Source organism: Lygodium microphyllum, chromosome 4, assembly GCF_053477565.2.
Source record: "Lygodium microphyllum isolate KBCC chromosome 4, Lygodium_microphyllum_v1.1.10, whole genome shotgun sequence".
Taxonomy (NCBI): domain Eukaryota; kingdom Viridiplantae; phylum Streptophyta; class Polypodiopsida; order Schizaeales; family Lygodiaceae; genus Lygodium; species Lygodium microphyllum.
In genome coordinates, this window is record NC_141138.1 from 142,666,700 (window position 1) to 142,689,033 (window position 22,334).

The following is a 22,334-nucleotide window of genomic DNA, read 5'->3' on the forward strand; positions in this document are numbered from 1 at the left end:
CCATATTTTTAACAAAAATACGATAACTTTATGTTCTTATATTTGGTGGGTCTTGTAATGAGAAGCCATAAATATGATGTAGGAGGTGATTATCTAGCTTGCTTATACATCGTTGAGTATGTCCTACCTACACCTCCCAAAAAATCCAGTTGCCCTACATTATTTTCTTATCTTTGGGGGCCTTTGAGATTAAGGGTACACTCAAGAAAATCACATGTGGTACATTATTTTAATATTTTGGGGGCCTTTGGGATTAAGGGTACATTCAAGAAAATCACATGTGCTACATTACATTGTACACCTTTTTAACCATCCACTTTTAATTGTTGATGTGTACATGCCGTCTTTGATACAAATAGAAATTTGATCTACCTTGAAAACAACTCTTACCACCAAAAAGAAAAAGAAAAAAGAAAAATGCAATTCTCAATGTTCTTATTATTAGTGGCTTTTGCTATGAGTAGCCACATATAAAATTTAGTAGGCAATTCTTGAAACTCTTTTGGCTTCCATGCTACAAATTATTTGATGTCACTTGCTTTCACCTCCCAAAAAAGGTGTGTGTGTGTTATTTTCTTTTGGTAAATGTTGGGATATTTTGGGATTAAGTGCATGCTCAAAAAACTAACATGTGATACATTCCACAAAACAAGTTTTAGCCATTTGATTTTAACAGCTCATGTGTAATTGCCCTATTTCAAGGAACTCTTGCCTCTTCACGTTCTCCTTATACATAGCTTGAATAAGTGAAATTTCTTGTCATTTTGGGGGTTGTGGAGAGATGAACATACAATGACTTGGAAGGGCTTGTAAGCTTGGAATAACTACAAACCAAAACAAATGTTCACAAAGATTCAAATTTCTTCCCTAGCTAGTTGTGCTGTGACATTAAACCATTGTAGTATAAAACACGGTCTCATGACCCATGTCATTAGAAATGAAGAATATGATAATCTTATTAAAGTTATTATCAATCCACGTGCAAGTAGCATACATAAATATAGTAATTTGGCTTGAATGCCAATGCATGCTTTGAATGTTATTTCATTCCGACAACATGCACCTCTTTATATAATCAATAATTGTGACAATGAATTGTTACAGCGTTATCTATCCATTCTTTAGATTTCACACATTTAAGAAATCATCATCCGATTGCACTATATTATCCCCCATCTTGCAAAACTCTTAGCTTGGCCTTTTTGTGTATGAACAAAAGTCATAGGGACTTAGGTAAAAAGAGTTCAATACAAGGAAAGAACTTTTAGTGATGGGAGATGAAGAATACTTCACACAAGAAAGTTGTTAATCATAATTATGACCTTATGTATGCTTGAAAATCACTATACCTAGCTTTATAACTACAATTTTCCTATTGCTTTGATACCACGTGTGACATGCCTCACACACTCTACTCTCCTAGAGGAAGCTCCACTCCATTCCCATGAGGATCAACCTATAACAAAGGCTCCCAATTGATCCTTATGTCTAACAAGTTTCTCTAGCATCAATTATGGGCAGCTAGCTACTTGTGTGAGACAATCTGAACCAAAGAGGACATATATCATACTTGATTCAAAGAGAGTGAGAAACAAAGGTGAGATAAATGTGTCGATCCCTCTACTTGTAGAGTAAGGTCTCACTTGAATCCCATGAAATGGGAAATCTAAGATGACGCTCTAAGATAGTCAACATTCAACTCTTACTAAAGACTTCTAATCTAACATGTTCTTGTGGAAAACCTCTTTGCTAACCAAGACCACCTACCATAGGATGAATCCGTTGGGGATTCACCCTCAACTTTTCATCCTTGAAGGGTTTTCCTTGGTTTAATATGTAAAATCAACTTGCTTAATTATCTCATTAAAAAAATGTATGTTTAGTAATTTAATCATTAACAAAATAACTAGAAAAACAATCCTTTCTGAAAACATAATCCTTTATTTCAAGTTGAGCAACTATTTATTGATTACTTCAATTCTAGTCTATATATAGGGCTTTGCCTAAATGGCAAATACCACCAATCCATCCTTAGCTAATATCAGGGCCTTGAAGGAGACTTATACCAAGCTTGTAGGTTGTTGGACTAGTCCTAGTGCACTAAAAGAATCATGGTCAAACCCCATTGGCATAAGTCTCCTAGCATTTGGATCAAATAAAGAACTCCTTTGTGAAGAGTTCCAAGCTTAATCTTGGGGGAGGCCTAGCACACATTTCCAAACTTTTTAACATATGTTGGTGCAACCTTAAGTTATAATGCACAACCATCCAAGCTGTCATATCTAATGCACTAGGAAATTGCTAAAACACAATTTATACATTGGAATCCATTCTAGGTGTCATTCCATCCAGCATGAGATTTTACTTAACTAAGTTGTCATGAGCTTATCTTAAGTATTAGCCTATTATTTTGAAAGAAAGGTCTAGTCATGGGCTATGGTGACCTCTCTGATTGACTCTAGCTCCCTCTGTGGCACTTTAATTCCTCCTAATTAAAGTATGTGACTTATAAGGATCTTACGGTTTCCTTGAATCATAACCTCTTTGATGCATTATAAGATTTGTATTATATGACTTATTGAAAATTTGTGGGGAAGTCTTCTTTTTCAAGGGTCTTAGAAGGGAACTATCTAAGTACGTAGACTTCTAAGCTCTCTCCAAACTAACTTATCTTTGTCTTTAAATCTCGTAGTGTGGATGATGACTTGCTAGTTCAAGGAATATATACTTATTCTTTTTAGCAAATTCTCCCTATAGATAAGGCCTTGATGAGATGGGGTTTTTAAAATAACGTTAGGGTTATTCAACCTTGTCTAGATTGGCTATTTCGTTTGTATTTACATAGTATAGCTTGTTATCACCTAATTTATTGTTTTTTTCTCTCAAGAAGGGCTAAGTATTAAACCTAACATTCTTTTGAGGCTAACTTTCTTAGGGGAAACCCAAGTTATATTTAAGGTTACATCAAGCATAACTTAGAGAATGAAAGTTTAGTATTTGATCTATCATGAAAATTGGCTATATGTTCCTTTCTCTATTTCAATAATTTTTATATTATCACAAATGAAGAAATTAATTTAACTAGCACAAGATAGCACATTATGTATGGAGTAGTTGTGCCACAAGAGGGGATGCTCCTTTTGAATGTATAACACAATCTTATTAGGGATGTATATCATACTATACCCATCGATCCTGGCTAGAAAAGCTAGTTCTTAAATCTATGTCTCAAAGTAGTAGTTTCTAAATGCAAGAATGGGACATCCTTAGCCACATGCCTTTGAGAGTTAACAAGACTTGATTCCTTACTCCTCATGTAATGATTGTTGCAAGGTGAGGTGCAAATAGTGCATTTACTAGCATGCAAGGTGATTCAATGTACTTGTGTTGCCTCGATTTCTCAAAAGTGTGCTTTGTGTTCCTTTAAGGTTTTGCTATGTACCAGCAAGTCATCTGTGTAAATGATGGTAAAAATATTTACATCCTCCCCAAAGACTCCACCCATCAATCCATAGAATTTTCTTGGCCCACTACTCAGTTTTAATCCTAAAACTAATTGTTCATATTACCATATCAAGTATAGAACACCATCTTTGGAATGTCTTATTCAATTATGCAAAAGATCTATATTGTTATAATATGTAGCTCCATGTAGTCTATCTAGAACGCTAGCTACCAAGGGCATTGGGCACTTGTTCTTTGTGGTGATTTTATGGAGTGCCCCATAGTCCAGGCACAATCTTAGCACAATCTTAGCCCTCCATCCTTCTTCTTCACAAATGACACTAGGGCTCGAAAGGGTGACTTACTTGGGTACATGAAGCCTTGTTCCTCTAAGTCATACTTTTGCTTTTTAATTTTATTAGCTATTTGTGATTCATTAAGTATGGGGCCTTGATTGGTGTACTGAGAGTGTATTGATCTTGGAACAAATTCGACCTTGTCCATTTCTTATTTCCCACTTGGAACTTAGGTGTTTCTACTTCCAAAGGCCTCACTATACATAAATAAATCATGTTTCCTTGCTTCACTAACTTCTCCACTTGTTTGGTGTTGCATATTATGATTCTAGGTTGAATGCTAGCACTCATGTTGGTCATGGGCCCTTTCAATGAAACATGCTAGAGATCCCAACTCTTGGATGGTCTTGGATCTATCCACTCCCATATGAAATCCCTTGAATCCATGGGGCTTGTGGCTCATCTCATCCATAGGCACAAGTAGTTGCTACACTTGATCCACTTGATGTTGTGTCTTCCATGTTCAAATGCTCCCCTTGGTACCAAGGTAGATTGTGATGTGACTGGTGTCCCTCAAAAGCTTCCACGTATGATTTCTCACTTTGGTGCTCTTGGAAGGGCTAGCTTAGGGTTGCTCCTCTTTCTCCTTCTTCTTCTTTCTAGCTACTTTCTCATGGGCCCTCCTATCTACTCTTCTTTCATCTTATGCCTATTCTCTTCCTTGCTGATGTCTCATCCATTCTAGGTGAGCATCTTCATTAGCCTTCCTGTGAGCTTCCTCTTCTTCCTTCCTTTGCAGTTTCTTCCAAATGGTGTCCAAAAGTGTAGATATGCCTATTATGTACTTCTCCAACCTAGCTATTAAGAGTAACTCTAATACCTAGCATAATGCACCTATCCCCAACTCACTCTTCCTCACCCACTCAACATGGCATGGAAAGAACACATGAAATGTAAGAATAAGGTAAGCTCTTGTATTACTCAAAAGAAAGAAAGGTACGACATCAACAAGCTTCATGACTACGCCCTTGTAACATCATGCATGTGATGGTTTACTATTGAGCATAAGGTTAAGTAAATAGTCTTTGGAATATCAAGTTAACCTATATTACAATTCATGGATGGATACCCTTAGAACATTACACCTATTTTTTACAAGTGCGTCTTATATAGACATTTATTACAAGTGCTCGATCATGAGTAACTAGGTAACTCGATCTCTCTCACTTGATTGCCAAGCAAATTAGTCATGTAGATCTATCTTTCTTAGGGAAAGTCAAGCATATTTATGCTTGGCATTTATCAAATTTTCTAAAGCAATATTATAGACTTTGTATACAATAGATATGACAAAAGCTTTTATTTGCTTTCTTCAGTACATGAGTATACAATGTTGTGTTTACATTTTAAGTGGATCTATGTGCATTAGAAGCAATGGAAGTATTGTGATGCCACGAAGCAACCTAGCAGTCCTTGCACACAAAGCGCACGAGGAACGTTAGTTGGAAGCATGAGGAATGCTAGTTGGAAGCAATGGAAGTGTTGTGACTTATGTTGCATTACCTACACTAGCATTCTGCGCGCTCTTCTCGCGCATGGAATGCTAGGCCGCTTAGCTTTGCTGTTTCAAAGCGGCGAGCAAAGTAGCGGTGCTATCGCACGGCAACTTCACTCAACAATCCATTTCTCATCTTTCTCTTTCCTCTTTTTCCTCTCTCTCTCTCCCTCCCCCTTCCAAATTCCCTATGTCTAATTCTCTCTTTCTTTGGCTTCTATTTTAGTTTTTTTTTTCTCCTCTCCTGGTTCTCTCTCTCTCTCTCTCCAATTTTTCTCTCCCCGCTTTTCTTCTCTCTCTCTCTCTCTCTCTCTTTATTCTCTCCTCTCTCCTCTCTTTTTCTTCTCTCCCTCTCCTCTTTTTTCCTATTTTTCTTCTTCTTCTCTCTCTCTCTCTCTCTCTCACTCTCTCTCTTCATTCTCTTTTTAAATTTTTTATTTTCTCTCTCTCTCTCTCTCTCTCTCTCCTCTCTTTTCCTTCTCTCTTTCTCCTCTATTTTATATTTTCTCTCTCTATAATTCTCTCTCTCTCTCTCTCTCTCTTCTTCTTCTTCTTCTTTTTCTTTTTTTCCTTTCACTTTCTCCCCCCCCCCCTTAGTCTCTCTTAAAGTATGTAAATTTTATATTTTCCCTATATATAATTCTCTTTTTATGTTTATATTCTCTCTCTTCTTCTCCTTTCTCTCTCTCTCTCTCTCCGTCCCCTTTTCTTCTTCTCCCATTTCTCTTAATTTTCTGTTTTTTCTTCTCTCCCTCTCCCTCTCTTTCTTTTAAATTTTATATTTTTCTTCTATTCTTATCTCTATTTTAAATTATATCTTCTCTCTTCCCCCCTCTCTCATTCTTTCTCCCTTCATCTCTTTCTCAAAAAATATTTAAATTTTAAAAAGACTTTTCTCTTTTCTCTTTTTTCCCATCTCTCTTCCTCTTTCTCTTCTCTCTCTCTCTCTCTCTCTCCCCCCTCTTCTCTCTTTTCCTTCTCTCTCCTCTTTTTTCTTTTTTTTCTCTTTTTAATTTTTTTATTTTCTCTTTCTTTTAAATTTTATATTTCCTCTCTCTATAATTCTCTTTCTCTCTGTTCCCCCTCTCTCTCCCTTCCCCCCTCCTTTTCTTTCTTTTTTGCTCTTTGTATATTTCTCTCTATTTATTTTATTTAAAAAAAGTTTATTTTTTTCTCTTTAAATCTTTTCTTTTTCTCTTTCTTTTAAATTTTATCTTTCCTCTCTCTATAATTCTCTCTCTGTGTTTAAATTCTTTCTCTTCTTCTTCTTGTTTTCTCTCTCTCATTTTCTTCTCTCTATCTTTCTCCCCCCTCTCTCCTCTCTTTTCCTTTTTTCTTTTCCTCTCTCTATCTCTTAAATTTTATATTTCATCTCTCTATAATTCTATTTCTTTCTCTCTCTATAATTCTCTCACTGTGTTCAAATTCTTTCTCTTCTTCTCTTTATTTTTTCTCTCTCTCTCTCTTAAATTTTATATTTTCTCTCTCTATAATTCTCTTTCCCTCTGTTCCCCCCTCTCTCTCCTTCTCCCTCTTCTCTTCTTTCTTTTTTACTCTTTGTATATATATATATATATATATATATATCTTAGATTAAACCTTTAAATGTAAACTTTTTGTTTAATAGAGAGAGAGAGAGAGAGAGAGAGAGAGAGAGAGAGAGAGAGAGAGAGAACCTAGGTCCTATATATGAGAGGGAGAGGGGGGAGGAATTTAATTAAAAAGGGGAGGGGGAAAAGAAAGAGAGAGATTATAAGTGAGAGAGAGGGGAGGGGGTTTTAATTTAAAAAAGGGAGGTTTGGGGGGGGGGAGGGAAGAGATGAGGCTTTAATGAAAAAAGGGAGGGGAAGAGAAAATGAGATATTACAAGTGAGAAAGAGAGGAGGGAGGTTTGGAAAAGGGGGTAGGTTCGGGAAGCCCTCTGGATGTTCGAGGCTTTCCAAACCTATAGCTAAAATAATATAGTAGTAAGATATGGGATCATCTTCTACACATTATGTGCCTCACGGACATAGTTGTTTTCATTTTTCATAGTAGAGACTTTTGTATTTACCATAAAAAATAAAGTGTGTGAATATTGGTCTAAGATTTGCGTGCATAATGGTCTAAGATTTGTGACATAAAGTTTTCTTAGCAGGTTAGTGATTAATTATAACTTTTTAATGATCACAACGAAATACGGCCGTGTAAATGTTTAGAGGCTGATCATTAAACTTGTAATGATTAATGGTTTTTTTGGCTGGAGGAGAGAATCATTCGTTGCTTTACGTGTACTTCAACAACGACAAATAACAACAACAGGCCAAGGATGTAACTCGCGTCTCCCAACAGACGTCAATGGCTCTCATGTCATCTTCTTCTTCGTCTCCGGCGGTGGATCGCGGGGACTCTGTGTGGAGCGACATCGACTTAGCCGAGAGGTACTGTCTTTCTTATCATGTTCCATGCAGGAGGGGATCCTGACTACATAAAAGCTCAATCTGTAACAGCTTTACTTATGTTTTGAAAGCTTTATCACAGGCACTTGGTCAGCTCACAGTTTGATAAAGCGGCAGCCCTGTCTACAGAAATTTTGAAGAGATTGATATATTCAGATTCAAATCACGCAGTTTTAGATAATGAAATTGAAGCAAACGAGATTGATGACATCCTGGAATCTGCAGGAATGGTGTTCATTCAGGCGTATAACGAGGCTGACAGGTAAATTTTGCTTTTATGCAGATTAGCTGTTGAATTTTGCTACTGCTATTGAGTCAAAAATGACAGCAGTTGGAACCCGATCTTAAAAATGAGACTTCTTGCAAGGCCAATACACATTAGGCATATGCTGACACTGGATTGGATGTTTGATAATGACATGTCCTACCATCACAGAACTAGAGAAGGCAGGTTACAAGTCTACTGCTCAACAACAGTCCATCTAAATTGATCCTCTAGTTGGGTTTCTCAAATATTGGCTCTAGATTTCAGTTTTTTTTATCTGTAGCCCAAATAAAAATAAGTTTGTGTATCCACCCCAGCAATGAGGCATGCGAAAATATTGAACAAAATTAGATCAAATAGAAAAACATGGATTTAGACCAATCTCCTTTATGCTGACCACTCAAGGGAGAAAGTCCAGCACGGCCAGGGTATGGATAAGTTTTATCCAAACTTGTGAGTCTCTCGTGGAGAGGAGGTTTGATGGTCTATGGCCTATCTACAACTGTCTGTCCAAATGTACAAGGCTATGATGCTGAAAATGATCTACAATCTGCTGCAATGTTTTGCGTTTAGAGTGTAATTCACCCTTAGCCAACAATATAAACTAAAATATGGGATGCTCTCATATATATCCTACAAGTAGAGCCCATGTTAGTGACCATTTTAAATGGACATCTTGAGTGGGCATCAAGAAATTGGCCACTGAACATTGACCATTAAGTCACCAAGTGTGAATATGGCCTAAGGCTAATGTGTTAAGGGCCTTGTATTGTGAATGTGACCTAAAAGCTAGTGTTGCTAAGGAGTCCTGTAAAAAGGACTCAAAGTCTCATTTTTGTGACATCTTGTGTGACCAGTGTATTGAAGATCCTAGGCACTCCCTGTTAGCAGAGTATTTGTCAGCTCATGTGTGAGTCTGAGCTTGATCTGGGCTGGACATTTTTGTTAGGTATTTTAGGTATTTTTCTGGTGTGGCATTTTATGCCAGTGGGACATTTTATGCACCAGTCGGCCAGCATTAATGCTGTCCGACCAGCATTGTTGCTCCCCACTTTTTTAGCCTATTTATACTCAGTGGCTCCTCCTCAGTCAGTCACTTCATCTTCACCATCTGCAGTCTCTGTGGAGAGAGGAGCCAGTGGCAGTGCCCACGCAGCCAGTGACTCACTGTTGTATGCGACTGTCTCGTGTTCAGATATATGGATTCCATTTCCCGTGCATACATCTGAGTTCTCATCTGTATCGTGTTCTTTTCTTTTCTCTTTTTGTCTTGTGTTTCAGCAGTTTATTTCAGCACATGTTTATGCTTCCACCGCTGCTCCACTTCTGACATGGTATCAGTTTTCAGGATTTGTGTTTCTGCTGTGTTTTCTTGCTGATTTCAGGACTGTTTTGTATCCTTGCTGATCAGACGACTGCTGTCACAGCCAGGCGACCTGTTTTGGGGCTGTTTTCAGCCTGCGTTTTTTGCAGTTTTGCCATCGCCTGCTGCCTCCGCACCCTCTGCTGCCTACGCACCCTTTGCTGCCTGCGTTTTTCATCTGCAGCTGCTGGCGATAGTTTTCTACCTGTTTTCTCCAGTTTACAGCCTGCGTTTTGCTGATTCAGCATCTCTCCTGGCTGGGTGGCTGTTCCTTCAGGCCGTTTTTGCTGTTTTTGGCAGTTTTTGACTGATTTTTTGTCTTTGTGCAGCAGATTTTGTCTTCTATTGATCAGATTTTGGGTTCTATTGCATGTGAACTCTCATTTTCTGTAGTCTGTGCTTGTGTTTTGGCTGTGTTTCCTCTCTCAATTCCATCTCTTCTCTACTTCTCTTCTTATCCTCTCCATATGGCTCCTCCGTGCACTTCCACTGATGATAAGCATGAGGCATCCTTGAGATTACAGGGGCGGCTTCCGGCACATTATGGAGGTGAGGCTTATGTAGCTTCAGAGAGGGGTGACGGGAAGAAGAAGTCGAAGGCCCAGTGTTACCACTGTGGCAAGAAGGGACATTTGCGGAAGGCCTGCAAGAAGTTAGCGGCTTTCAGGAAGAAGGAGCAGAAGACGAAGCGGGATGCTGACTCTACCGATGAGTCCTCTCCTTCCTCAGACTCCGACTCCGATCCTCCAACCAAGGTGAAGTCCAAGGCGCGGAAGGGATCCTCTTCTTTGGATCGCGGGAAGGGCTTGGTGGCCCCTTCCTCGGCTGCTTTCTAGTGGTGGTGATGAGGTCATCCCTCACGACTCTCGTGCCAGAGAGGGAGTGTGAGCGGGTGTTCAGATGGGGCAGCCGCGCCTCATCTATACTTTTATACAGGTGCACAGGTTCCAGAGAGGGACGTCCCTGACGCATCGACTTTCGTCTGGCGGAATCAAATCCTGGAGCTGGGATTGACATCCAGGTTCATGCTGAGCTGGTTATCTGACAGAGAGCGGGAGGCTTTCGTCTGGAGCTCAGATGAGGGGACACTTTGGCGGTCTGGCCAAAGGCGGGGACTCCATGGTCACCTATGTTCAGAGGCATTTTTGACAGGATGGTCTTGTATGCTACTGCGAGACATTGATGATGGATACAGAGACATGCTATGATATTCTCTATTTTCAGGTGTTTGGTACGATCGACATTGACATTAGGTTCTCTCCGAGGCACCTTGGTGGTGGCTTGATCACCCACTGCTTGGGTACCCATGGTTCTACTTGGTGGTTCTCTGTTGTATAGTTTATGATCCCTTTTCATTGTACTATTGTATTGTATCAGATCACTCATGATCTGAGAGAGGGTGTTAGCAGAGTATTTGTCAGCTCATGTGTGAGTCTGAGCTTGATCTGGGCTGGACATTTTTGTTAGGTATTTTAGGTATTTTTCTGGTGTGGCATTTTATGCCAGTGGGACATTTTATGCACCAGTCGGCCAGCATTAATGCTGTCCGACCAGCATTGTTGCTCCCCACTTTTTTAGCCTATTTATACTCAGTGGCTCCTCCTCAGTCAGTCACTTCATCTTCACCATCTGCAGTCTCTGTGGAGAGAGGAGCCAGTGGCAGTGCCCACGCAGCCAGTGACTCACTGTTGTATGCGACTGTCTCGTGTTCAGATATATGGATTCCATTTCCCGTGCATACATCTGAGTTCTCATCTGTATCGTGTTCTTTTCTTTTCTCTTTTTGTCTTGTGTTTCAGCAGTTTATTTCAGCACATGTTTATGCTTCCACCGCTGCTCCACTTCTGACACTCCCATCCACACATGGGATGGCATGGGCTGATGGTATGGGGCATTAGCTCTTGCGATGAGGTGCTAGCATAATATGTCAAAAATCCTAGGCTCAACAATGAGCACATTGGTCTCTATGAATTGGAGGTGAGTCCAATGTCTATCCTTCTATGTTTTTTGTGTTTGTATGGCTTGTGCCATGAGCATGTTGTTGAGAAACCCTTCACATGCGTTTCGTGTTTTGTGTTTAGGGTTTCGCGTTTTGTGTTTAGGGTTTCACAGTGGATAGCCCCAAGAAGGGGCTGGGTGCCACCCTAGACAACTGGCGCCCTCCCTTCGGGCGCCACCCTAGACAGTCTCTTGTCTATTTATAGGCTACCTTTGTCACTCATTATACACGGCTAATTTATTTAGTCTGTCACGTCTTCTCTCCAACCTCTCCACTACCCTCACACCCCTTTAAGAGGACATTGCGGTTTGTGGTTCGTGGCTGTCTTCATCATCTTCCTTGTGCTATGGCACCCTTGTTCCCTTGTATCACATTCACTCCATGATTTAAAACTTCATCATTCCATTCATTAGAGTTTCTTTTCTCTTCTCTTCTCTTCTCTTCTCCATGTTTGCCGAGTTCACTCCGTGTTCCTCCCCGCAAGCCCTGCTGTCTCACTAGTATGTTGTCTTTTGACACGTGCAAGTTGGAGATCTATGGGGGTTTATCATTGGTATCAGGACTGCAATGTGACGATCTATGGGGGTGTATCCCTATTACATGCCAATCAATATGGACAAAACCATTGGAAACTCATGGGGTTGTGATGGTCCATGCTTGACGGTTGTACTCGTGTTAGGAGTTTAGACAGCTCATGTGTGACTCTAGGACATGCTAGATATTACTAGGTTATTTAGGCATTTTATTGGCCTTTGTGATACTTATTTGGGTATTTATTGCTGGCCGACCTGTTGCTATTTATGGCATTGTTTTATCCTATTTATTTTGGGCTCCCTCCTTAGCCAGTCATTCATCATCTACAGGTTCTGTTGGAGAGAGGGGGCCGATGTCATCGCCTAATACAGCTAGTGACTCACTGTTGTACGCGACATTCTCGTGTTTGGTATATGGATTCCATTTCCCAAGCATTCTTTTGAGTTTTTTTCTTTGCAGCGTTCTTTTGTGCTTTTCTCTTCTGTCCTTGTGTAGTAGTTTATTATGGCATCTCTTTCCATTGCTGCATCCACTTTTGACATGGTATCAGATTTTAGGATCTACGCACCTGCTGCTGTTTTTTTACTGATTGCAGGTCTTCAACTGCTGATTATCGATCCTCTTTGTCTATTGCAGCTAGGCGACCAGTTTTAGGGACCTTTCAGCCATTAGAAATTTCTGTTTCATAAACTACACTCATCTTACATGCTGCGCCGATTGCATTTAATGCCATTGCTGCTTGCATTTTCAGATTTTTTTGCATTATATTACTGTTGGTGACTGTATTTAATGCCTCTTTTGTCTGTGTTTTGACCTGCAGCCTTTGTGTTTTCAGCCTCTTGGGTTCTTGAGGGCTGGGTGACAGCATTTTCAGCTTTTGTCCGTTTTCTCTTGGCTGATTCTTCCCGGTCTTTGCAGATTTTGTGATCCAACATTGTGTATGAACTCTATTTAGTGCAATCTGTGCTGTGCTTTGGCTGTACTCTCTCTCTCTCTCTCTCTCTCTCTCTCTCTCTTCTTTCCTTTATTTTCTCTTCCTATCCTCTCCAAATGGCTCCCCCCCCCTCCTGTTCTACTGATGACAAATTATATGGCCCTAATTACCTCACATGGATGGTTTGTGTAGAAGCAACTTTTTTATGTTGTGTTTGGTGCTTGTGAGCGTCCTGAGCATCCTACTTCTCTTCGAGCTGATTTTGACGAGAACAATTATGAAAAAGCTGCACTCACATGGGATATTGATGATGCATGTGTATATTTTGCCCTTTTTTGCTGCATCTCTAAATAAGTTCTTTTGGTAGAGTCACCTCTTGCAAGACTTCTCTAGCGATTTGGGTGAAGCGTGAGATGTTGTACGAGGCCTCCTCGCCTATGCATGTCATCATTCTTTATGGACAGCTTGAGTAGATGAAGTTCAAGTCGAAGAAGAATACTGCACTAATTGAAAAAGAATATTGATACAATACAAATGGATTGATCAGTCCTTGCACACAGTGGGGACTGTGCTCTACAAGCTCCCTCTAGAGCTTGCTAAGAGAGGCCAATGCTTTGAGGACTTAGACGTCATTGACACCTGTCGATTTCTTTAGATGTCCTCAATGTTGCTTGAGCATGAGACATCTTTGCGGTTATAGGACAGGCTTCCATAGCAATCTAGTGGTTCTAGTGAGGCCTTTTCAGCTTTAGAGAGGATGACAAGTAGAAGAAATCGAAGACTTGGTGTTATCATTGTGGTAAGAAGGGCCATTTTCGCAAGGATTGCAAAGAGTTAGCGGCTTCAAGGAAGAAGGAGAAGAAGATGAAGCTGTCTTCCCCATGTGCATGCAAAGACACCTTGAGGAGCCATCATTTCAAGGCCATGGCTAAACCTTTCTTGGCTGTAGGTGAAGATGTGATATTGGAGAGGATAAATACGTTTATTTTTGAAAAGCTAAATTAGCTAAGAGTCTTGTAAAAAAGACTTAGGTGTTTATTTATGTGACATTGTGTGATAGCCATACTTGTACTCCAGATCCTAGGCACCTCCATCCAACATTGGGATCATATGGGCTGATGGTATGGGATGCCAACTCTTGCCATGGGGGTACAATCTATTGTGTTGCTTGTTCTAGGCTTGGTGTTACATCCTCGGACCTCTAGGATGCACTCCTAGCATTAGTCACAACCTTGGATCATGAGTAACTTAATGTGAATGCATTAATAACATTTTAGGGTTAGTCCATTTGAGTCTTATAAATAGGACTCAAGGTCCATTTGTGGTTGCTCATATTTTATGATCACTACTCTTGGATTGAGCAATGATTGTCATGTTCGAACTTCTTACACTAGAACAGTGGGGGTTGGTGGGATATTGGTTCTAGGCTCGGGATGAGCATGTTTGGCTCTATTGGTGGGAGCTAACTATGTGTTCATTTCATTATGGTTTCTATATATGGGTATAGCTTGTGTTGTGCCTTGAGTGCAAGTTAGATCCTAGGGGGATGTTTCATTGGTATTAGAGTCTCAACTTATTTTATAATGAAACAAAAAAAAAACTCGTATCCTCTTAAATTAATTTGCATAGTCAATTATTTATTAAATTTATTTTCTTTGTAGAAAGCTAATAGAGATCTAGAAAAGTGCATTAGAGTTAGTTATTGATGAGTGGTCACAAGCTACCCACGCAATAGGTTAGAAGAAAGATGGTACACACTCCCATATCAATGACCTATTGAATGCTTGTAACTAGAACTCAAGCATGTTAGGATTAGACTTGCATATAGGAAGGATTAATGCCTTGGAATTGTAGGCTAGATCCTCTAGAAAAGAAAATTATAGTCAATAAGATGGCATTGTTATAAAAAGTTTGTACAATATGCATCACGAGGACGTGAAATTTTATTGTTTTTCGCATTTGATTAAAAGTTAATCAAATGTGCTAATGTGACTTATACATATGAGATATAAGTTAATTGTTTCACAGTGTGGGACCCAAGACCTTGAGATATCAATTGGTGCCAAAGGCAAAAGTTGTAATAAGTTATGCCTGGCAGGTACTAGGTGGCACCTGGTGTCAGATTTGTGCCTAGACCAATTTATTGGTTGCTAAAGTCAGTGGTGACATTAGAGACTAGGTATTAATTAATTAATTATGTTGGTCTAACGGTCAATAACTGCTCAAGGATACTTGTAAGAAAAATTGGCCTAGCTAATTTAATTATTAGCGTGTGAAATTAATGTTTTGAGCACTAGAATAATTATTAAATTAATTTTTAAAATTAAGCTTTTGAAAATTAATTTAATAAACTGGATATTGGGATTAGAACGCTGTTACTTGGCAAAACTTGCCCATGCAAGTGGAAAAAGCCTTTTTGGGGGCTGGTGGAAGTTTATTCGAGCCATTGTGAGAGAGAAGGAAGCTGTTAGAGAACAAGCAGAGACTGCTGATGTGATTTCCAGCCACCAGGGATTAGTCCTATAGCATGTGACAATAGTTTTGAGCCCTCCAGGAGCAGGTGACAGCAGCCCTGTCCTTTTGGTGTAGATGACATCATATAGGAAGGGGCAACAGTCCTTTTGGTGGTTCTAAGTTGTAGGTGATAGCTTCCAATTTTATTGCTTGCTGTAATTAGTGCTTAATCAGGTTATTCACCACCCTATATAGGGAGAAAGGTTGGTTACAATGTGCATGTGTAGGTTGAATGTTTAAAATACACGTCTTTTCATAGAAAAATCTTGTGAGAATTCTGAAATTGTTCTTGTGATGAATTCAAATAGAGCTTCTTCACAATATCTATATTGGGGCCGCTAATTGTAGGAGCCTTGAGTTGGCCTAAAAATGCTAATTCTAAATACGTGGCCAGTGTCCATATAAACATGCTCATATGTCAAGTAGGCAATGGGTTGAGTGGAGGCGGATGACATGGTCATTGCAGCATGATGGATGATGATGATGACGATGGAGAATTGGCATGGTACGAGATGAATCGGGATGATAGTGGGAGTACACATTGAGTCCCTTTTTACATAATGTTTTGAGCCAATTGTCCTACTGAAATGTCTCTGTAGTGTCATAAATGAATAATCGCATTTTGGGGCTGATTTAAGAGCCAGAAAATAATAACAATTTGAAGTCAATTTTAGGTAGCTTAACAGACTATGGCCGGCAGCAACAAGCTAGGAGGGTGAAGCACAGGAGGGAAGAGGGGTAACACAATGTGGGGAGTAGAGGCGTGGAGGAGGGAGAAGATGGGGTTGTGCTGGCTGGGCTTAAGAACCACAGTGAGGAGAATAACGGCAGTTCTGTGAGCTCACATTGTGGATGAGGATCTTTGGTTTTAATGCTATGCTTCCAAGTTGTATGGATTACTTACGTTCGCACATGCATGTGCATGCTCACAAAATCCTAGTGCTAGGTGGGACTGTTTGTTTTAGCTGTTCTTATGTTCTACACATAATCAGGATTGCCTGCACCCAAAAATAGGAAAAAGAAACTAGTCATAATCATTAGAAATTTTCAAGCTTCCACTTGCATTCATTCTTCCCAAGCCAAAGGTTTTCTTATTTTGCTATTGGGTAGCAGATTGCTTACTCCTTTACACATGCATTACAGAAATCTGTCTTTTTTTTGGAGTTTTGATATAATTTATCCCCTTGTTCTGTGTCATGCTTTTTCAATGCTCTAATGTGGTCAACATCAAGAAAATAAAATTGTGTTTTGTATCCTTTGTGCAGGGCAAACAAAATTTTTCAAGACTTGGAGGTTGTTTTTGGTTCACTTGTTATGATTCCATCTTCTGTATTCTTTTATGGGTAATCTTTGATCCTAAAGTAATGCTAGCAATGGCTGTGGACAATGACCTATGCTCAATAACTTGTTCTCATTTCCTTTCTTTATGAGTAGAGCAGGTTGCATGGACTTACACTCATGTACTATTATTTAAGCTACATTTGATCCTGAACAGTCTCTCTTTTATCTGGTCAATGCAGCTCTTATAGGGCAGTGCTGAGTTAAGGTCCTCTTGTGATGTGCTTGTAGTGTGCATGTATACCTGCTTGCATGGACATGTGGATGGGCATGTAAATGTGTTATTGCTGAGCCTCTTATAAATGGATTTTGCAGAGTTGGCTTGCAGTTATCTAGAGGGCATTATGCGGATGCTCAAATTGCTTTGGAGTCTTATCTACAACAATGGACCTGCAGTTCGGAAAGTGAAAACTTTCGTGTACTCAAGTCTGCATCTAGTGCAGATCTCTGTACTTTCCATTTAAAGTTAGAGACATACGTAGAATTACTGGAAATATATTGCATCCATGTATTGGCGAAAGGTTTAAAAAGTGTGGACCTGGCTGTATGTTGTGCAAAGGAGGCAGCGATTCCAGCAAGCAAGAAGCAGGTAATCACTTTTTCTTTGGCCTTGTCTTAAGAGTGGTATGAAAGTTGCAACAAACAATTGCTGCTGCTTTTTCTTTGGCCTCTCTTGAGAGTGGAATGCAACAAAATATTGCAGGTTCTTCAATACCACATTAAAAAGTTGGCTTGGTTGGTGTTGTCAGATAGTCAAATATTGTAACCCATGGCCATTTACCTGAAAGACTATATACCCCTATGAATATAGGATACATACTTGCTTGCATGCACATGAGAGAGAGAGATGGGGGGGGTGGTTAACGATCATTCCCTGGACACAGGCATTTTCCTCTTTCAGGCAGTGTGCAGAGCAGTTCAGGGTCAGTTTGAGTGCCACATCAGCAGCAGGGTGCCACATCATCATTTCTGCCAGGTCAGCAGTCACGGGTGGTGGGAGATGCTGTCGCAGATGCCACATGGCAGAGGACTGCGCAGTCGGACAGTTTTTGGCATTTTTGTTGCTAGACATTGTTCCTTTCGAGGCTATATATAGCCAGTCTTTTGGTACACTCTCACAGATTCACAGGCACGCTCAGCAGATCGTGATCAGGCCTTGCTGTCCTCGAGGTGTGCTTGTGTGGTGACATCATCGAGAAGGAGATACGCAGACATACGCACTGCTCCCTTGTACAGATCTGCATTCCTTTGTATTCAGCATACTTCTTACAGCAGATCTTCTTGTTCTACTGTCTCTTTCTCTCTCTCTTCTCTTTGTGTTCACTCTCTACCTCAGTCTTGGTCCCATGCTTCTGTATCGTTGCACTCTGACATGGTATCAGAGTGGTTAAGACGGACTGACTGAGTGAAGAACCTATCTGAAGAGGAGATTTTAGTGCGACACAAGGCTGTGTTTCAAATGTTCTAGGGCGAGCGGGAGGGCTGCGCATCGGAACAAGGCTGAAGCGAGCGTGGGTGCGTGGGAAAGGAGTCCAGTTGGTAAATTCGCTGTTGTTTATTGCTGTTTGAAGAGGAGGAAGGCTTCGTTTTCGGCCTTCAATTGCAGATTTTGCCTTCTCATCGCCTTTGGCGGTTGAAGAAGGTTTGGGAAGTTGAGGAAAGAGCCCTAGCAGGTTGCGTCTTTACAGTCAGAGGGAGCTGCTTTTGCGTTTGTGCAGGCATTACAAGTGAAAATGTCTATAGAGACTGACTTGGAGTTCCAGGCGATCATGGACCATCCTACCGGCTCTTCCATCAGATTAGAAGTTTGATGGCGACAATTACCGTATTTGGCGAGTGATGCTATTGGCCATATTGGAGTCTTATGATTTGGTGGAGCTTGTGATGGAGGAGATCACCCAGCCCTCGGTGAGAGATGAGTCCAAACTCTCTTCTAGTGCTTGTGCGGAGTTGACCAAAGCTCAGTCTCATTGGAACAAATTGAATGTCGGGATTTATTCTTTTCTCTTTCTGTCTTGTACAACAGTCGTGATAGCCCATATTGAGCACTTGACGGTGGCTTGGGAGATATCGCTAGAACTTGACCAGATGTACAACTAGATGACCCTTATGAAGAGGGTTTCTTTGGAGGTGCAGATGCGGACCCTGTCCGTGAACAAGTCTTCTTCGTTGGGGGAGCACATCAACAAGCTGAGACAGCTTCAGATGCAGATTCAGAATGCGGGGAAGTCGATTTTCTCCGAAGGCATGGCGATCACTTTACTGTCCTAGTTGCCGCCACGATTCAGCGCCTTTTATTCCCCTCTTATTGCTTCAAGGCGGGAGTTGACTCTTCGTTGGGAAGAGTTAGTTCTTATGGTCTTGGACCAAGAGGAACAGTTGAAGGGACAGAATGCTTCCAAATCGGAGGTATTGACAGGTCAAGCCTCTCAGAAGAAGGGGAAGGACCAAAAGAAGAAGAAGCAGGACAACAAACTAAAGAAGAACAAGGAGAAGAAATTGACATGCCACATTTGTGGTAATATCGGCCATTGGAAAAAGGATTGCCCTGACAAGGACAAGAAGGACACCAAGAAGAAGGACATGAAGGATTTTGGAGCGGTTACTGCATCCTCATTAGGTGCTTTTCTACACTTAGTGGTCATTGAGGACCCTCCACCGAAGACTTTTGATGCTGCAATGATAGCTCCCCAGGCTCGAGAGTGGATCGTTGACAGTGGTGCCTCACGGCACATGACTCCTATCATTGGTGTTGCCCATTTGCGACCTTTGTGTGGGTAGATTCTCATAGGAGATAGCTCTTCAGCATCCATTGCTGTGTGGGGTGAGATGCAGGTGGTTCCAGATGGATGTGGTGGTACCCATACTTTCTAGGCGTTGCATGTGCCAGGTTTAGGGTATCATTTGCTTTCGGTCCATAAGATTTGTTTTCTTGGTCTCTTGGTGGAGTTTGATAGTGATGCTGTTGGAGTTCTTGATTGTGGATTGAGGAGGGTTCTCTCTTCAGGGTATGAGGAGAATGGCATCTACAAATTGAAGCCTTTTTCCGCTCTTACCTCTCAGACACAGTCCAAGCTATGGCATGCTCGGTTTGGTCACCTAAACTATGAGTACCTTCGGAAGGCGTTGCAAGGATCGCTTGTTCAAGGTTTGCTGGACATAGTGGTGAGCGAGCAGCCATGTGTCTCTTGCATTCGTGGGAAATAGTATCCGAATGCGATTCCCAACAAATCTTCAAGGTGGTCTATTTCACCTATGGAACAAGTATCTATGGATTTTTGTGGCCTGATGAGGACCGAGTCCCTGAAGGGGAGCTTGTACTTCATGTTGATCGGAGATGACTACAGCAGGATGACATGAGCCTACTTCTTGATGCCGAAGTCAGAGGCTTTTTCCCACTTTAAGGATTGGCTTCTCTTCGAGGAGAACCAATTTGGCGGAAGATTGAAGACCTTGCGATTAGACAAGGGTGGTGAATTTGTTTCTAATGAGTTTGCTCGTTTTTGTGCAGATAGGGGCATTCACCAGGGGTTTGCTAATACCAACACTCCTAACGAAAATAGCATTTTGGAGTGGAAGAACTGAAGTGTGATCAAGATGGCGCATACCATGATGGAGCACTGATGGACACCTCAGTTTCTGTGGGCCAAGGCAGTGGCTACAATAGTCCACATCCTAAATCGATCTCCCACTTCAGCCGTTGATAGGATGACACCTTTTGAGACTTACTTTGGGACAGCCTGATGTCTCTTATTTCAAGATCTTTGGATGTGATGCCTATGTGCACATCCGAGAGATGCAGCGTAACCAGTTTGAGGTGGCTTCCCGAAGACAGGTATTTGTTGGCTACAGCTTCCAGTCCCAAGGCTATTGCTTAGATGATTTCGTCAAGCGGGATGTCTACACGAGCCGAGATGTGCGGTTCGTTGAAGTTCCGGGCCCCAAGGGGGGTGAGGAGCACCTCGTACTTGGAGATCTAGGGGAGAGTTGGACTCCTGAGACAATTCCCTTGGGAGCCAAAGCCTCTTGATGACGATTCTGCTTCAGATATAGAGTCTTTTCTTCCACCGGCCATCCCTGTGGAGCTTCTGCCGGTGGATGTATTTGAGTCTTCATCAACGGATGGCGAGCGACGGCCTCCTCGTTGGGGCCGTGACACACTCCGAGATTCAAGGATCAAGGGGATTCTTGAGGAGTGGAAACCGTTGGATGGACCGCGGAGGTCACGGAGGCACCAAGCACATACTACGGAGCTTGTTTGCTCTAACTATTGTTTGATGTCCCGTGTTATGTAGGATCGAGAGCCTATCTCAGTGAAGGAGGTTTACAACCTGATCATTGGCAGAAGGCGATGGAAGCCGAGTTGGAGGCTATTGAGCAGAATGGCACTTGGTTCCTTGTGCCTCATCCCTTTCATAAGAAGGTGGTTGGTGTTAAATGGGTCTTCAAGACCAAGTACCATAGTGATGGCTCTTTGGACAAGCATAAGGCTCGCCTTGTTGCTAAAGGTTTTGCACAACGCCTAGGTATTGACTTTCATGATACCTTTGCCCCTACAGCTTGCATGGTGACTATTCGTGCTATTCTTGCCTTGGCTGGCCATAGGAGATGGCCTATTTTTTAGTTAGATGTGAAATTGGCCTTCTTGAATGGTGATTTGAAGGAGGAGATCTATGTGGAGCAGCCTCTTGGCTTTGGATCCTCAGATGAGAAAGTATATAGGTTGAAGAAGGCCTTGTATGGCCTAAAGCAGGCTCCGCGTGCATAGAACAAGAAGATTAACTCGTTCCTTTAGTCAAAGTTGGGATATCAGCCCTCAAAAGCTGATCCGCAGCTTGATGTACACACTTTCGAGGCTGGTCGTGTGTTGTTTGTGTTGTATATTGATGATTTGATTCTTACAGGTGACCATGCACAGAAGGTCCAAGAGACAAAGACAGCTTTACATCAGACGTTCAAGATGATGGAGTTGAGGCTTCTTCATTTCTTCTTGGGTCATGAGACTTATCAGTCTCAAGAGGGGGATTTTCATCTTTTAGCAGAGAGACATTTAGGAGCTCTTGGTGACTTTTGAGATGGCGGACCATTTCTACTCCTATGGATCGGAACTGGAAGGCCACTTCACACTCAGATTCTCCCTTGACGGATGCTTCCCGCTACCATTAGCTGATTGGATTATTGATTTGGCTCCTCAACACTCGTGTTGATCTTTGTTTCGTTGTAGGTCTTTTGGCGGGTTTCATGAGTGAACCAAAACAGGTGCATTGGTAGGCTGCCTCGAGGATTCTTTGGTATTTGAGGGGGACCTTTGACTTAGGGATTTCTTATTCAGCAGGTATAGGTGCTTTAGATCTTGTTCTTGCCAGTTGGAGTGACTCGGATTGGGCTGGCAATGTGGACCACCGATGGTATACTACAGGCTATTATTTTACCTTGGGTGCAGGTGTTATCTCATGGAGTAGCACGAAGCAGCCCATGGTAGCCCTTTCTTCTATTGAGGTAGAGTATCGGGCCGCGTCTTCCACCACATGTGAGGTTGTGTGGCTTCGGAGATTGTTGGAGGAGCTTGGCTGTCCCCAAACTCGTCCTACTCTTCTACGGTGCAACAACAAGAGTTGCATTGCCTTGTTCTGGAATCTTGTATTCCATGCCTG

General features: G+C 41.4%; 1 protein-coding gene across 3 annotated transcripts in view; it reads left to right on the plus strand.

Moving 5' to 3' along the window:
- The first annotated feature begins 7,520 nt into the window (after positions 1 to 7,520).
- The window catches only part of APEM9 (3-phosphoinositide-dependent protein kinase-1), a 38,274-nt gene continuing 23,460 nt past the window's right edge, over positions 7,521 to 22,334 (plus strand). For 2 of the 3 annotated variants that reach the window (XR_015690678.1, XM_087676641.1), the window contains exons 1-4: positions 7,522 to 7,715; positions 7,816 to 7,995; positions 16,608 to 16,685; positions 16,996 to 17,269. Coding sequence is in view for 2 of the 3 variants with exons in the window: in XM_087676641.1 (XP_087532767.1) it covers positions 7,633 to 7,715; positions 7,816 to 7,995; positions 16,608 to 16,685; positions 16,996 to 17,269 (615 nt within the window). In the remaining variant the exon portion in view is untranslated. Of the gene's footprint in view, positions 7,716 to 7,815; positions 7,996 to 16,607; positions 16,686 to 16,995; positions 17,270 to 22,334 lie in introns of all 3 variants that reach the window. The other variant, XM_087676642.1, reaches the window with a different exon arrangement.